Raw genomic sequence first — 15,428 nt, forward strand, 5'->3', positions numbered from 1 at the left:
TTCGCTCTGGACTAAGCGGGACAAGTAAGCCATGATTCTGTGTTAGCGCAGCGTTAGTAAACAGATCCAGTATTTGCATGCTAATGGAAGACTTGGCTAGAAGTCAATTGGGGGGGAGATGGGCCTGCAGATGCCTTCATTGCGTCCCCTTGGAGACAACAGCTCTCGATGCAGTTCAGAGTGGAGCCTCCTGGTTCCTGCAACGATGCTCTGACAGATGGAGGAGCTGAAACGACAGACACACACACACACACACAGTGGCTACCTCTTTCTCTGGGTAGAGAAGATCGAACAGCTTCATGACAGGGAGAAAGTCAGCCAGGGCGTTCTTCTGAATGCTGCCAGATATGAACTGGAGGAGGACCCACATGAGGTGGTCTCGGCCTTTGATCAGACCTCGACCGGCCAGCTGAGGAGCAACACACACAAGACAGACATTTTAGACATGAGCTGTATAACAGTCTCTCTGGCTCACAGATGAGCAGTGTGGAACAAAAGAGCCAATTCAATCGCCAATGGTAAAAATGAAGCAAGAACAAGAATAGAGCATTCATGATAATAGGACAAATGACTGTGTCCATTTCTATGAAAGTTTTGTGTCTGTTTCAAATCAACACTACCTCACCTTCTGGTGAAGCGAGAGCACCATGTGTGGGAAGCTGGCGAACTGGAAGAGCACAAAGAAAATGAGCTGGCTGGAGAGGTGCTGCCACAGGAGCTGGCTGGTGCCGCCGTCGTCAAATTGCTCCTCGGTCTCTGAGCGCTCCATGGCGTACACCACCAGGTCCACCAGCTGGTCCTCGAGCACCGGGCAGCGCTGCTTGTGCTGGGGGGGGGGGGGGAGAGCCCAAAGAGACAGGTGTCAGAGGGGTGTGTAAAAATGTTCACAAAAAAATAAATTAAGAAAAGTCAAATGTACCTCACACAGGGAATTCAGCACTGGCCCATACCTCACCAAAACAAGTGAAATCCGCATACAGTGGATTCAGAAATGTAGTTGAGTAAAAAAAAAAAAAAAAAAGGGGGGGGGGGGCCCTTGACTAGCCTCATTGACTGCTTCATTTTAGTTCCATTCCCTCTTACTCCACTCCAAACACGGTCTCACACCAACATCACTCTAGACACTTGGCTCAAACGGGAGTCTCATAAATGTTGGGTACAAACAGAGCTTGTCCCGGGCACACAGAGGGTACACACTGACTCAAACACACACACAAAACAGAGCATGACATGAAGACTACACCACTGCCAATGAAAGCCCAGATCCCAGAGTAGCTGCACTATATCACCACATTGGTCACTTTTGCCATCATTGATAAAGTAATTTCAGTAATCTATCCAATGTGAATTACCTGTTAAGACAATATTTACTCAACAGGTGGTGCTCTGCACATTTACAATCAGTCTTACACTGAATAAATAATGGCTTGTGGTCAAAACTTTACTGAAAAACAATGCTGATAGACTGAGAACAAGCGTCAGTATACCCAGTCTGTCCTGACACCACAAAGAGTACTTTCTCTTTCTGATATACTGCAGCTGCCCCCTGAAAGTGACATGCAGGTATAGAACACACTGCCATTCATCAACACCACACTGTGAGCAGAGGGTAGCATCATCTCCAAAGGGTGAGGGGGGGGACAGTGGTACAACACATGCTCTTCTGAGATGGGGGTTTCTTTACTGGATTAAGGCTGGTCTGATGGGTGTCTAACCAATGGAATTGGTTTATGGAATCGAAAGAGTTAAAGCCATCTTCGATGGAATTATGTATACAGTAGGTTCTTTTGAGCCTTTTTGCTGCCTTTTAGTACAATGTTCCGATAGAGGGCCAGGACCAAAGATAAGTCCACGTAATCATTCTTTTGAAACATAGTAAGGATAATTTTAGTAAGGCTCAGCCCATTGCATTAGGAAAACAACTCAAAATCAGGAGATTGCTTTCACCATGACTTTTGGCAGACGAAGTAATTAGTCAGTCAGCACATGATTCATAGTAGCTTTTGAACCAAATCATCCCTGTTGTGGTGGATGTGTCAAAATCCAATAATGTAACCTCAATGGCAAAAGATAAATTTGATCATGCTCCTATGGGAACAAAGACATGGTCAATTCCGGACATTCCTGGAGTGCATTTCAATCTAGTACCTTGAAACAACGTAGCCTATCTAGTGTTAACATTCAAATGGAAAACTCTTGCAGTGCAAACGTCAAGATACACCCGAACCACAGTTGAAAACAGACAGGACTATACTACATTCTGGCATGCAGCAGATCAGGGCTTGAAATTAACATGTCATTCTCAGGTACGTACACCTCTAGTTTCAAACAGAAAATGTCCAATCCTCTTTGTTGATTTGGTAGTGTTGCATGTTTGAAATTGTAAACGATTAATGATTTGTAACATGCTTTTGTTTCATTCAAAATTAATATGTATATATAGGCTACTAAATTCAAGGACATTGGAATGGGGAAGGAACTAGTGTATTCAATAATATAACACACCAAAGTAGATTCTAATAATATCAAATTTGCAATTGTATCAATTGGTGGCAATTGATACAATTTGTTCACATTTTACTACAATAATTTTCCATTGAGATCTCACGAGAGCTTTTACAATGCTGTTCTGCACATTCTTAGAATTGCTAAATGAATTCAACAAAATGAATTCATAGTCTAATGCAGGGAGACTACAGGGGCAGTGGAGTTAGCCACCATAAAATGAGAATCTAAGTCAATTTTGCCACAGTGTACAGGCAGTTGAAAGAGTGTTTCAATTGTGTCTAACTATGTATAGAGGTAACACTGAAAATTTGAAGTAGAATAATCTATGAAAGACAGAGAAGCAAAATAATTGTCAAGCTGCTGTGTTTCTGGACTTGTATACAGGATCTTGGGACGGGAGATGGAATTCTGAAACCCAAGACCGAACACAACGCATCTGTGGGAAAGTATGTTCTTAAAAAACAGCTTTGAGAGATGTCTTGACAGACAGCAACAGCCACAGCATTAAAACTCCAATGAGATGTGACGTCTACGGACCACACTACGTGGCCAACAAGGGGAGGCTGAACTGTAGACCCTTGCACATCCTGTCAATGTGATGCATTGTCATATCAGCTCTTTCACGTGCTCATGGACATTGGCCTCTATCTAAGGTAATTTCAAGCCCTATGTTATGCTTTATTTGTCATTTTTTGGGTTGTCTAGTGATCAGTGTGGCTAGGAAGCTGCGTCCAGTAACTGGTTAGTCACAATACAACAGGAAGATTGTGAACATACCTGAGCAATGTTCAAGGTCTAGAGCATTGGAGGATGGGCAAGACAGGACAGAACAAAAAGAAAGGAAGAAAAAAGGAGAAGACAAAACAGTGACTAGGAGGCCAGCTCCAAGTTCCCCTGTCAGTCAGTAAAGCCGGAGTACTCCTAAGAGACACATCAAGCGAATGTGACAGGGCATATTAGCTGGTGTATTCCCTTACACCAATACTCGTTGTTGTGTGTCCCTGGGCCAAAGGGGCAGAGTCAGACAGAACTTGAAACACCATGGATTTGAGCTGCCAAGCAGGGCTGGGGGTAAACATAGAGCACTGAATTGGCAGGGAATAGATTGGAGGCTGGCCTTATAGAAACAAAGCAATGCAAACCATTGTTGTTTGCCTTCATCTGGATTCTACAAGTAATCAGATGCACTAAATACAGTACAAGACACCTCACGTGATAGGCTGGTCATCTGGAGCATCCTTGGCTTGTGTACTGTACCTGTGTTACCAAGAGCAAGGGGGGAGGTAGAGGAGGAAGGGGAGAGCTGACAGGGCAGGGCAGGAGAGGAGAAGTACCTGCTTGTTGAGCCCTAACATGTTGCAGACCATGTCTCGAGAGTAGGGCTGCTCCAGCACATATCGCAGCAGCCCTGTCTGTGGTTCAAACAGGTCCTGGGGGAAAAAACACCCACATCCTTTGACAAAAGCTTTGAAAAACAGGCTTTACACTGTCTGGGTAAAAGATTTCTATGGAGGTGATAGGTATGATAGGTTTAGGAGTAGTACCTTGTCGAAGGGCAGCATGCCCCTGAGAGGGAATCGTAATGTGGTGGGGTCCAGCTTCCAGGAGTTGCAGATAGCTCCAGAGTTGTTGACCACTGGAAGGAGGCTGCATCTCCCTACAGGTCAAACATATGATAGGTCACTTAAAGGTCTCTGAGCAATAGTCCCAAATAAATATATGCATCTCACTGCTCAATACCAGGCAGGTTAGGTGCAAATGGTGGCCTTACCACAGATGGAGTTAATTCTTGCAGTGGGTCGAAAACTGTCAACAAAATCTGACATGAGACTGCCCAGAAGCTAGAATAAAAGAGAAGGATAGCGTGAAAGACTGACCAGCTCAGATGCTATGTATCTCAGTTCAAATCGATTAATTATCCACACAAATTACATGAATACAGCCTGGTTAAAAACATACCCAGTGTGACAACATCCCCTCGGGATAGAGTTTTCTGATCTCTGTAATGGCAAAGTAGGCAGGCAGGAGGCACGCGTTCCTGTCGAGGATGTACTCCACCACCTGCGAGGAGATAAACAAACATTTCAGCAGGTTATTTCAACAGGAAATCCCCAAACTCTTGTGAAAAAGCATATGGCTGGAAAGGAGGCGTACCTCTCGTGCAGCTAGCAGCTGCTGGACCACAGCTGAGCTAACAGTGTTGGGGATGGTCTGAATCTTATCCAGCAGAGCCTTCAGTAGATCTCTAACTCCCTGTGATGGAACACAATGAAGCACATCATTCATGTTATTTAGTAGATAATATCCTATAATACACATGTAATAAAACTATTTACACTGTTGTATAAGACTTCCCTTCCTCTATGCTATCCTACGATCTCTAGTCACGTTGATTGAGATCAAGTGCATTGGTATTTAAAAAAAAAAAAAAAATTTAAATACTTTGTTTATTGAATTTTCAATACCAGCATTTAGAAAAGAATTGCACTTGTAAGTTATTTGGTAGTAGTATAAAACACAAAGACAACAATACAGCAAAACAGAGAGACAGACAAAAAAAACACAAAGATAAATACAAAATTAAAATAAATAAGGAAAAACATTTTGATACAGTTGTTATAGGTCAACTAGTACAGATAATACCGTCCTTAACATCCGAGATGTCGTGTATGCACATACCAGGCCTCTTACGTCACCAATATATAAATATACATCACTCTGGAACTGCAGGGAAATGTATTTGTTTAACATAAGAAGGGAGCCCACATTGCATAGAATGTGTCTATAGACCCATTAAGTGTGTTTTTTTTTTCCAACTTTATGCAATTCAAAACAGATTTAATCCAAAGAGCACGAGAAGGGGCTGCAGATGATTTCCATCTAAGTAAAATTAACTGTCTCGCTAACAAAGTGACGATGGCAATTTCATCCTTATTCATTTGTCAATTGTATTGTGGGTAAGGAAACCCTTAATAGTGCAATGAAAGGGTCTGGCTCGATCTGTGTGCCGCTTAATTCTGAGAATGTGTTAAAGATGTCTTTCCAGAAACCAACAAGAGATGGGCAACACCAAAACATGTGTACATGACTAGCAGGAGACCGATTACATCATACACAATTTGGGTTCACATCCGTGTAAATGTTGGATAATCTTGCTTTGGTCCAATGAATGAGTTTGCATCGAATGAGGCCGTGTCGAGCGCAAATAAAAGAGCTATGTAACCCTTTTGAGTGCCCCGTCCCATAGTTCATCAGATATTTCCTCACCCAGTTCCTCCTCCAATGAGGATTTAATATTGTTTAATGAGAACTTGTAGTGAGAAAATTTGACTATAGATTATTGACACAGTGCCTTTCAGAGTAGGAAGTGGGATAAGAAATGTGTCGTACTGGGTTTCACCAGAAAGGGTGAGGAATCCTGGATCTATGCTGCGGGTGAACTCCGGACTTGTAAGAACCTAAAAAAATGGATGTATGGGGAGACCAAATTTAGCTGATAATTGTTCAAACGTATTAAATGTATTGTTAATATACAGATCTCTGAATCTTCGGAGCCTAGACCACATTGAGAAAGCACCATCAACCATAGATGGGGGAAAAGCTGGGTTTGAGGCTATCGGAGCCAAAGAGGTTGCATGAAACCCAAAGTGGCGCCTAAATTGATTGCAGATCTTCAATGTTGTTTTGACACATATTTTTGGTGAAGGAGGAGGCCTGTAACAGAGGAGTGAGCAAGGGAAGACAATGATGCCGGTATAGACGAGGCAGCCTCAATCTCTAGCCAAATTGGGGGTGGGAATATCTCTCTGCTCTGCAACCAGTAGTGAATGATCCTAAGGTTCATAATAGATTCAATGATAGATTCTGAAATCCGGGTGAGCTAGACTGCCGTCTGGTTTGGGCCTCTGCAAAAGCTGTTATCGCATCCTGGTGCCTTTTTGTCCCATATAAAATGGTAGTATTAGGCCGTCGATCTTTTTGAAAAATGTATTGGGAAGAAAAATCAGAAGGAACTGATAGAATTTAGGGAGAGTATTCATTTTAATATAATGAATTATTGCGACTAAGGAGAGTTGTAGCAAAGACCAGCGTTCCAAATCGTCCTTAGTACGGATTAAATGAGGAACAAAGTTGGCTTGAAAAGGGGGGTAAATCTGATTGTGACATGTACCCCGAGATAAATAAAACTACTGTGAGCAATTTAAAATGGTAAGTTATGTAAAGGCTTTTTTTCTGCCATATTCAGCGGCATCAATTCGCTTTTACTGAGATTCAGTTTATACCCTGATAAGTGACCGAAGGATGCGAAAGAGGCAAGGGCAGCAGGAACAGAAAGGTTGGATGTGTATAATAGTAAATCTGCATATAGTTCATGTCCATATCCGACTATACCTTTGATGAGGGGGTTGGAGCGAAGTGTTATTGCAAGTGGTTCTACGGCGAGGGCAAAAGGTAAGGGACTTAAAGGGCAACCCTGGCGTGCGAGCGATGCAAAGGGAAGCAGAAGCAAAACCCTAAATAGAAGAAAAGTTGAGCAAAGCATGATAACTGTTACCCTGTGCTACCTGGGATTTGTGACCATTTAACTATAGAGTAAGCCAAACATACATAGATTGGTCCCCAACAGAGTCTAAGGAAAACTTGCCTCGGTTAAGAGCGGTTTAACAGCAATACAGATGGTAAAACTACGACTGAACCATGAAAACAGCCAGATATTGAAAGAGGCGGCAACTTGGGTTAGAACTTTTTTTAAATGAAAAAGAGAATGACATTCAAATGTCGATGAACCCAGCAAAATTGGCTTCGCTAGCAAACCATTCGGGCTGCTAACTAGGCTGCTAAGAATATCAGCTAACCAACCATTTGTTCCACACCATGCGGTACAACAAGGGATGCTTCTCCCGATCTCCTCAGTGTGTCATTGCGAACGTGAAAGAAAGGCACCCTGATGACTAATGGTCGCGGGGGTTCTCCATCCCGTGGTCGGCTACGCAGAGTGCGGTGGGCCCGGTCTAGCAGTGAGTTCTCCTCCAGACCGAGCAGCTCCTGAAGCAGCTGGGCCATGAACTCCGTGGGTCTTGGGCCCTCCACTCCCTCCGGTATTCCCAGTAGACGAATGTTGTTCCTCCGCATTCTACTTTCCATATTTTTGCATCTATTGTCGAGGTATGCCACCTTAGTTGTCAGTGAGCCAACGTTAGCCTCTAGCTCGCTAATGCGAGTGCTGTGGTCTGCAGCATCTCGTTCCAAATCCGATAAGGCCACTCCGTGTGCGTCGAGCTTATTCTGTAACGTTATACTCTCAATAGATTTTTTAAGCTCGTCTTTGACCATTGATATCTCTGACCTGAGATTGGTAGAGAGAGAGTCAATTTTGCCGAAAATATCGGTTTTGAGGGTGCCTATCACAGATTGTAGCATCTCCACAGTCAGTGTTTCCGTGGGGCCGGCATTAGCAGCGTCCGGTGGCGAATCAGGAGAGGGCGCGGGCTTGCTGTGGCCTGCTCTTGCAGACTTCGTTTTTTTCCGGGTCGACGACATTACAAACTTAAAATTCTCAAACTTGATTTGAATTGTTTACGGGTCTCTTCAGACGCCTGGCCAAACAAAAATATATAACATTTTGCAAGGTTAAATATATAAATTTGGTCACTAACTCAGGAGCTATAGGGAAACACGTTGTACATCCTTGGCTTCCAACAGCGTCTCTCCAAGTGCTTTGTTTCTTACCTTGTAATCCACACCACCGATGATCTTTCGTATGAGTCGAAAAGTCAAGGCCCATAACTGTGTCCGCTCCCACTCCAGGTTATCTGAGCTTATGAGAGCCTGACACACCATCCTGAGAAAACATGACATTTAATTTGTCTGTCCTCAGCACAATACACAACACTAGTCATTATCTCACAGAGAAAAACACATCCTTACCTGGGAGGTAACAGACTGGTTTCCACTGCCATGGCGAGGCAGTCGTAGAGAAAAGAGATCCGTTTGGGGCTGTGCTGGCCATGAATGAATCGGACAATCCACTGCACACACTGGTCATGGGAATCCTGGAAAAAAAGCAGCAAACTGTCTTGTTACTACTGAGGAATTACATAAACAAGTGCAATGTATAAGGTTTGAATGATGTTTGATGCTGCATGTGTCAAATCTTGGGCATCTCTCTCACCGGAGGAAGAGTGCTCCAATACTGACGAAAGGCACCTAGACAACTGATAAGTTTTGTTCTCTCATCCTCAGGTGTGTCCATAAACATGCTGAGAAGACAAATGCGAAGTCATTAAATCCAACTATGAAAACATAACTCCTCCACAAGTACTACAACAAATTGTATGACACTGAAGTGTTTTTTATACTGCACTTAATCTTTAACTGGGATGCAGACATTGCACATCTGGCCTAGCTATGTCTTCACAAAACAAGTCTGCTTCAGAAGTCATACCCTGCAAAGGCTTCCTCAATAACTTCTGTTTTCTGAAAAAGAAAATGATGCATTCAGTGAATAGACAATCAATGGAGTAATGGTTAGAATGTTACACTCGACAAATTAGCTAGCTATCACATTTAGAGTTTATGACCTGACAAAACGTGCACGATCTAAGGGTGTATTCATTACGGAAACCGTTTGCCGTTTAAGAGCCAAACGGAACTTAACGGGGAGGGACCTACCTGACTGTCAAATATAACCTCTCGTTTTCGGGTTTTGCTACAGAATCAGCATAATGATTACACCCCTGTTGTCATAGGCTAACGTTATATAGCTAAAGTAGAAATGTTGTATAAAGTTAGCTAGCGGGTTTTGGCATTGCTATTAACATGTATCATTAGCTTGATCAACATGAGGCAGCAAATATTAGGCTAAGTAGAATGCATGCTGAGATTGTTGTAAAATGTGGCTAACCAAAAACTATTCGGCCATAAGTGAATTAGCAAAAAAAATTTAGCTAGCTAAACTAGTAACGTTAGCTGCTAACAAAAGGTAAGTGGCTAACGTCAGCTGGCTATCTAAAGTTAGCTGTCTGATACAGAATGCACATACCACTACATCCTCGAATATACTCTGGAGCTGGGTTTCCATTGAAATCGCCATGCTTCAACGATGAACACTACAATTTACCAATTCATGTCAGAAATCACATAGACACTGCTCCATTCAATGATTATGGATGGTTTCTACAGCTATAAGGCTAACGTTTGTTAACCGGAAGTTGGTGCAGCCTTAAAAACAAACCGATATGGCACAGTACATTATTCCATGTCTGTGGTGCCATTTCGTTTAATAAAACAATACGATCTACGTTTCAATGGTCTGTGGCATATCTAAAATGAAACTATTAATCATACTGATACATTTAATATGTCTAGACCAGTTTAAACTAAGTAAACGTGCTCATGCACAATCATAATGTAAAACGTTAACGTCATCAATAACCTCAAGTGGAGAGTTGGCATTTATGCCACAAGGTGGTGATCTATGACAATTAAATAAACTATTCACACCAGTCAAACAAGTCTTCAAACATGGAAATATTTGCAATGTGGCCTAAACAAGTACATTAATCACTGCACTGCCATCTCAAGAATGTTGTGGGCCTTTCAAAAGTGCTATGCTATGGTGACCCAACACAAACAAATATGAACAAGTTATTACAACATTTGACACAAATCTGACATGTTCCCTACCAGAACAAGTGTTTTTCATATCCATACTTTAAAATGTTAAAACATTGAATCATATCAAATCACAAAAGTTATCTTCCCATAACCTGGGTTTAAAAATATATGGAAAAACACTAACGTCTAGGCTTAGTTTATTTCCCCATGTGCACATATGCTAGTGTTCCGAATTCCTAATATCTTACAGTAAATAACTCCGCCCATGTCACTTGACTAAGCGACCTGGCCTGTGTAAGGTATATCAGATAAGAATACCACTCTGCGTGAACAACATGGAAGCGATGTGGAAGAACGAGATCCTAGAACTGAATAATTTACTTTAGCCTATCGGTTGAAATGTCCATGAGCTCAATTCTCCTTTTAAAGGTGTCAAAACTTTTGTTATGACAATGCTATAAACTATTTACCAACAATTCTACGGGAAAGAATGGTCAAATATCTCTACATTATTTCTCTATGGACCGCAGGTAGGTTTAATTTTCATTTGCAGCTCATAATCAATTTAAGAAAATGTTTACTACTGCTGTGCAGTCCAGTTGATCACATATCACCTGGCAATGTTTTTGAGAACACCGTTGGCTTGGTTTTATGCCCTATAGACAGTATACTCAATATTTTGCAACTACAATGTATCATTTGCTACTGTCAAGCTACAGGAATAGTTCAGCTATCATTGTTCAGCTGTCATTGTTCAATTTGTTTCCCCCTTTCTCCCTTAAAAAGTCATTTTAAGCATGTTTAACCAATGTAATACTTTTTTGTCACTTTGGAACTCACCCAAATACGTTCACCATTATGTGGGTGGCATTTACTTTGGTTTACTTTTGTTTTCACTCACTTTACTTGTGCTTGATGTGGAACCTCACTCTAAATGTATTTTCCATCAGCATACCCAGCAGATGTAGATAGTGAGTTGAAATGGTAGAGAAATGTGTTACATTTCATGATAAGTTGATACTCAAGGCATTGATCAAAGCTATTTCAAAAGGTTGTTGGCATGCATACAGAAAAACAGCGCTCAATGACATTTATGATGCACTGAACAGGGTTCATTTTCTTTTATCTAATCATGAGATGTCCTTGAATTACGTGATCGTGTGGTATTCTGAATCACACAGGAAACAAAGATGTGGTCTCATACAGTCAGAGGGAAAGCAGGGTGTCTTTTTGAGGGTTTATGAAATCTTTTATTGTTCAAATTTCATCACAACATCCTGTTCTATAAAAAAATATATATTTTCAGTCTCCAAAAGAAGGGTCTAAATCGCTCTCTTTATTTCTATATAATATAATTATATTATTTTAGAACTGTTTACTGTTTAAGGACTGATGCTCCAGCAGTCATTTTGAAATGACCTTGATCATCTGCTTTCTGCTCTTTCTCCTTTCCTAGTGGTCTCAGACGTTACCTCTGTAGCGCGTCCCAAAGGAGTACACTTCAACTCCATGAACCTGAGAAACATTGTAAAGTGGCATCCTGGGAAAGACACACCAAATGACACCAACTACACAGTGGAATATGCAATGTGAGGACACTTTAGCCTTTATCATGATCTCGGCACCCAGAACCAAATCAGCTACTCGGTTTTGTCACGAGAGACTGAGCTTTCTATGAACTACTTGTAAATAAATGTCCATGATCCATGGATTTAAGGACACATCTCATTATGTGTTTATTTGTTGTCTCCTAGCTATGGTGACCGCATGGATGGTGGAGCGAGACGGGTGCGCTGGAGGTTGAAGAAGAAGTGCAGAGACATCCCTCAGACCTGGTGTGATCTATCCAATGAGACAACTGACCTGGATGAAGGCTACTTTGCCAGAGTCAAGGCTTTGGGCAAAAACGGATCCTCCAAATGGACACTCACAGAAAAGAGTTTCGAACCCAAAGCTGACAGTAAGTTGAGATCCTGTTCAAAGATCATTTTCCTTATCTATGAAAGAGGAGCCAAAGTGAAACACTCAAACGGAGAATGTGTCAGGCCACATATGATAGGACATTTTTATACCTTTCTCAAACAGCAACCTTTGGACCTCCACTTGTCAAACTTGTGGTGAAGGAGAATAGTGTTACCGTTAAGATGAAGGGTCCAATGAGATGGAAGACTGGAAACATGACAAAAGAGTACTCCTTGTTGAAATTCTACCCTCAGATGACTTACAACCTGTCTGTGTACGACAACACAAGCAACAAAACGGTTGGTGTTACTTAGGTTACTGTAACTCTGTGTAAATAATTAAATTACATAATATGTAGGACTGTCTACAGGGACTTTAATCAGTGAAAATTGCTGCATTAATAGATTGTTATCTACAATTATATATTTTTTGTATTATATATTTAGCAAAGATTAATTATGATTGTTAGTTTTATATTGTGCATTTTAACTTTCTGTATACATTTTGTCTTTCAGCAACACTTCACTGTGGAAAACAGATCCTTTGAATATAGGCTGCTTGCCTATGAAACCCAGTATTGTTTCTCTGCTAAGGCCCAGGTCCTATCACTTCTTTTTGCTTGTCATGCATCTGAATGGCAGTGCCTAACAACCTCAAAGGGTAAGATAAGACTCGATTTAATCTTGCTCCAATGACCTAGTGTGCAGTGTTCTTTTCTATCTGTCAGGATAAGTCTACTCAACAGGTTTTGGTACAGCACAACAAAACAATCAAGAGGACTTGAGGAATTAGACAACTTGAGGTGTTTTCCCAGGGTGTATTTTCTCTTCCTGTTAGAGAAGGAATTATGTTGATGTTTCAAGGGGTGTTTGTGTGTGTCTGCATGTGCGTGTGCTAGTGAGTGAGTGTGGGTTTGTCTTCTCAGCTTTATCCTATGGGCTTTCCCTTTCCTATAACGGCTGTGTACTGTATAGATCTGTCTTATTTTACCTCTACCTCACCACTGTCTTTACAGATCCCTTTTATGGCCAGCTGCTACTGATGTTGCTGGGAGCCGTTGTCCCATCAGTCATCTGCCTCTTCATGCTGATCCTGGTCGGATGCCTTGTCTACCACTTTGTCTGTGGTAATAAACAGAAAAGCCCCCCTTTCCTGGTAAGAATTGTGTGACTTATGTGACCAATAGAAGACTTCAACAATGGCTATGAAGTGCAGTTTACTAAAATGCATGTCCACTTTTTTCCTGTTTCAGGAAATATCGGACATTCCGAACCCACCGCAGACCTTCTGTCCTGAGCAAGCTGTGACAGTGAACGTGGTACTGGTCAACATGGCCAAGCCCATGGAGATGATGCCCATAAATCCCAACACTATCCTTGCCCTCATCCAACATTCAGAGGGGGAGCCCATACTACCCTACGCTGCCCAGCAAGCCCCTGGCAGAGAGGATTGTCAGGAGGGATCATGGGAAGATGACTTCAGGGAGGCCCAACCAGAGCCCCTAGAATACGGCTTCATTGGAGCGTCCCCAAATATTCCGGAAATGAGGGAAAGTGAGGCATCTCACAGTGAGGAAACCCTGCTGCTGCATCTCAGCCAGGTCAATATGCACATAGCACAGAGATCTGCGCCATGTTCACAGGGGCCTGTGGAGAAAGGGCTCTTTAGAATGCCACTGCTGTCTGGTCTAAAGATGGGGGAGGAGAGCACGAGTTACAAAGAGCCTGATCGGGTGGGTCCCTACGCACCGCAGCACTTCTCAGTCAGAGAGACCCCTGAGGTGGACTTTTGGGAAGACAAGGCTGAGGAGCCCCAAAGTTACCCCTCTGAGTACGAGACACAGTCTAACAGGAGGGGTACTCAGCCCCTGCGGCTATCCCAGGTCAACCTGTACAGAACCCAGAGGCATACGCTGTTTCCACAGGAGTCTGAGGATGAAGATGGATCTGGCGGTAACTGTGTTGACTGGAGCCCTACAACAGGGATCCTCCAGATCCCTCTGCTCTCCAAGCCTATTCCAGAGGTGGAGGTGGAGATGAACAGGGAGTTAGAGCAGGTGGAGATCTTACCCTCTGTGGTGGTGAGGCAGTCAGAAGAGTGTGAGGGTGAGAGTGATCTGACTGAACTACAGAACAACTGGAGCCTAGTGATCAACATGGAAGAATAACCTATTGGGCATTTACACTGGGTTTTGGGGGACACACTACTAAAGAGTGGTATAGTTATTCATAATAGCAATTTGTTTATGTTTACCGTATGTGGAAAAATTGCCAAATCAAATGAAGGATTTTTTTAAAACTCATCCGAAACACTTAACTGCTTTAGCACTGTGATTGTAACTAAAAAAAAAAAAGGTGTACTTTTTTATCCATACTTTTCTACTTACTTATTACGATTGATATATTGCCAGATAGCTTTTTTTGTGTACAACTTCATACAACATTTAATTGAATGCACATGCAATGTCACTTTACCTCATGTGGTTGTAATGGTCTCTAACCATGTTGTTTTATAACACACTAAAGCTTACTGTCCTCCACCTGCAGAGTACATTATGTACAATATGTACTTCCCTCTGACTATGAAGACAAAGCTTTTCAGGGAAATCGTTGGACTGACCTGTCTATGCAAATGAAGGATGCATTCGTTTTTTCCTCAAATATTTTGACACTTCGATGTCATACAATTACCGTTAACCCATTTGTTCCCACATTGTTTCTCAGGCACGCCACTATGCAATGTTATACCACTAGTAACCCTAACTTGTAATCCATATTGTTTAAAAAAAAAAATGTTTTATTGAAAAGTATACTTTTTTAAAATTGTTTTATTCTTGGTCACAATTGTGACCGATGGGAACACTGTGCTTTGCCTATAATAAAATAAACAAACAATTAGCCATTTTTCTCAGCCCCAATATCTATATACACCTCTTAAAAAGTGTTTTTGTTATTGACACGTGCACCAGATACAGTGCCTTGCGAAAGTATTCGGCCCCCTTGAACTTTGCGACCTTTTGTCACATTTCAGGCTTCAAACATAAAGATATAAAACTGTATTTTTTTGTGAAGAATCAACAACAAGTGGGACACAATCATGAAGTGGAACGACATTTATTGGATATTTCAAACTTTTTTAACAGATCAAAAACTGAAAAATTGGGCGTGCAAAATTATTCAGCCCCTTTACTTTCAGTGCAGCAAACTCTCTCCAGAAGTTCAGTGAGGATCTCTGAATGATCCAATGTTGACCTAAATGACTAATGATGATAAATACAAGTCTCCGTATAAATGCACCTGCACTGTGATAGTCTCAGAGGTCCGTTAAAAGCGCAGAGAGCA

General features: G+C 41.9%; 2 protein-coding genes across 8 annotated transcripts in view; one reads left to right on the forward strand and one right to left on the reverse strand.

Moving 5' to 3' along the window:
* LOC139407086 (mediator complex subunit 23) overlaps positions 1-9,723 on the reverse strand; it is a 30,476-nt gene extending 20,753 nt beyond the window's left edge. For 2 of the 7 annotated variants that reach the window (XM_071150459.1, XM_071150458.1), the window contains exons 1-13: positions 9,551-9,723; positions 8,954-8,985; positions 8,681-8,768; positions 8,437-8,561; positions 8,239-8,350; positions 4,663-4,761; positions 4,468-4,569; positions 4,280-4,349; positions 4,053-4,165; positions 3,843-3,938; positions 3,286-3,303; positions 626-826; positions 266-409 (exon numbers count right to left, since the gene is read on the reverse strand). In XM_071150459.1, the coding sequence (XP_071006560.1) occupies positions 266-409; positions 626-826; positions 3,286-3,303; positions 3,843-3,938; positions 4,053-4,165; positions 4,280-4,349; positions 4,468-4,569; positions 4,663-4,761; positions 8,239-8,350; positions 8,437-8,561; positions 8,681-8,768; positions 8,954-8,985; positions 9,551-9,601 (1,251 nt within the window). In that variant the 5' untranslated portion in view covers positions 9,602-9,723. Of the gene's footprint in view, positions 1-265; positions 410-625; positions 827-3,285; positions 3,304-3,842; positions 3,939-4,052; positions 4,166-4,279; positions 4,350-4,467; positions 4,570-4,662; positions 4,762-7,368; positions 8,118-8,238; positions 8,351-8,436; positions 8,562-8,680; positions 8,769-8,953; positions 8,986-9,550 lie in introns of those variants that run through there. The other 5 variants (XM_071150461.1, XM_071150460.1, XM_071150455.1 and 2 more) reach the window with 4 other exon arrangements.
* A 672-nt stretch (positions 9,724-10,395) lies between these two features.
* LOC139407088 (interleukin 20 receptor, alpha) lies at positions 10,396-14,988 on the forward strand. Its single transcript, XM_071150462.1, has 7 exons — positions 10,396-10,655; positions 11,582-11,714; positions 11,880-12,085; positions 12,211-12,386; positions 12,603-12,747; positions 13,103-13,242; positions 13,340-14,988. Exons 1-7 carry the CDS (start codon positions 10,616-10,618, stop codon positions 14,252-14,254), a joined length of 1,755 nt encoding a protein of 584 aa, XP_071006563.1. The 5' UTR covers positions 10,396-10,615; the 3' UTR covers positions 14,255-14,988.
* The last annotated feature ends 440 nt before the right edge of the window (positions 14,989-15,428 follow it).

The sequence above is a fragment of the Oncorhynchus clarkii genome, chromosome 4 (genome assembly GCF_045791955.1).
Source record: "Oncorhynchus clarkii lewisi isolate Uvic-CL-2024 chromosome 4, UVic_Ocla_1.0, whole genome shotgun sequence".
Classification (NCBI taxonomy): Eukaryota; Metazoa; Chordata; class Actinopteri; order Salmoniformes; family Salmonidae; genus Oncorhynchus; species Oncorhynchus clarkii.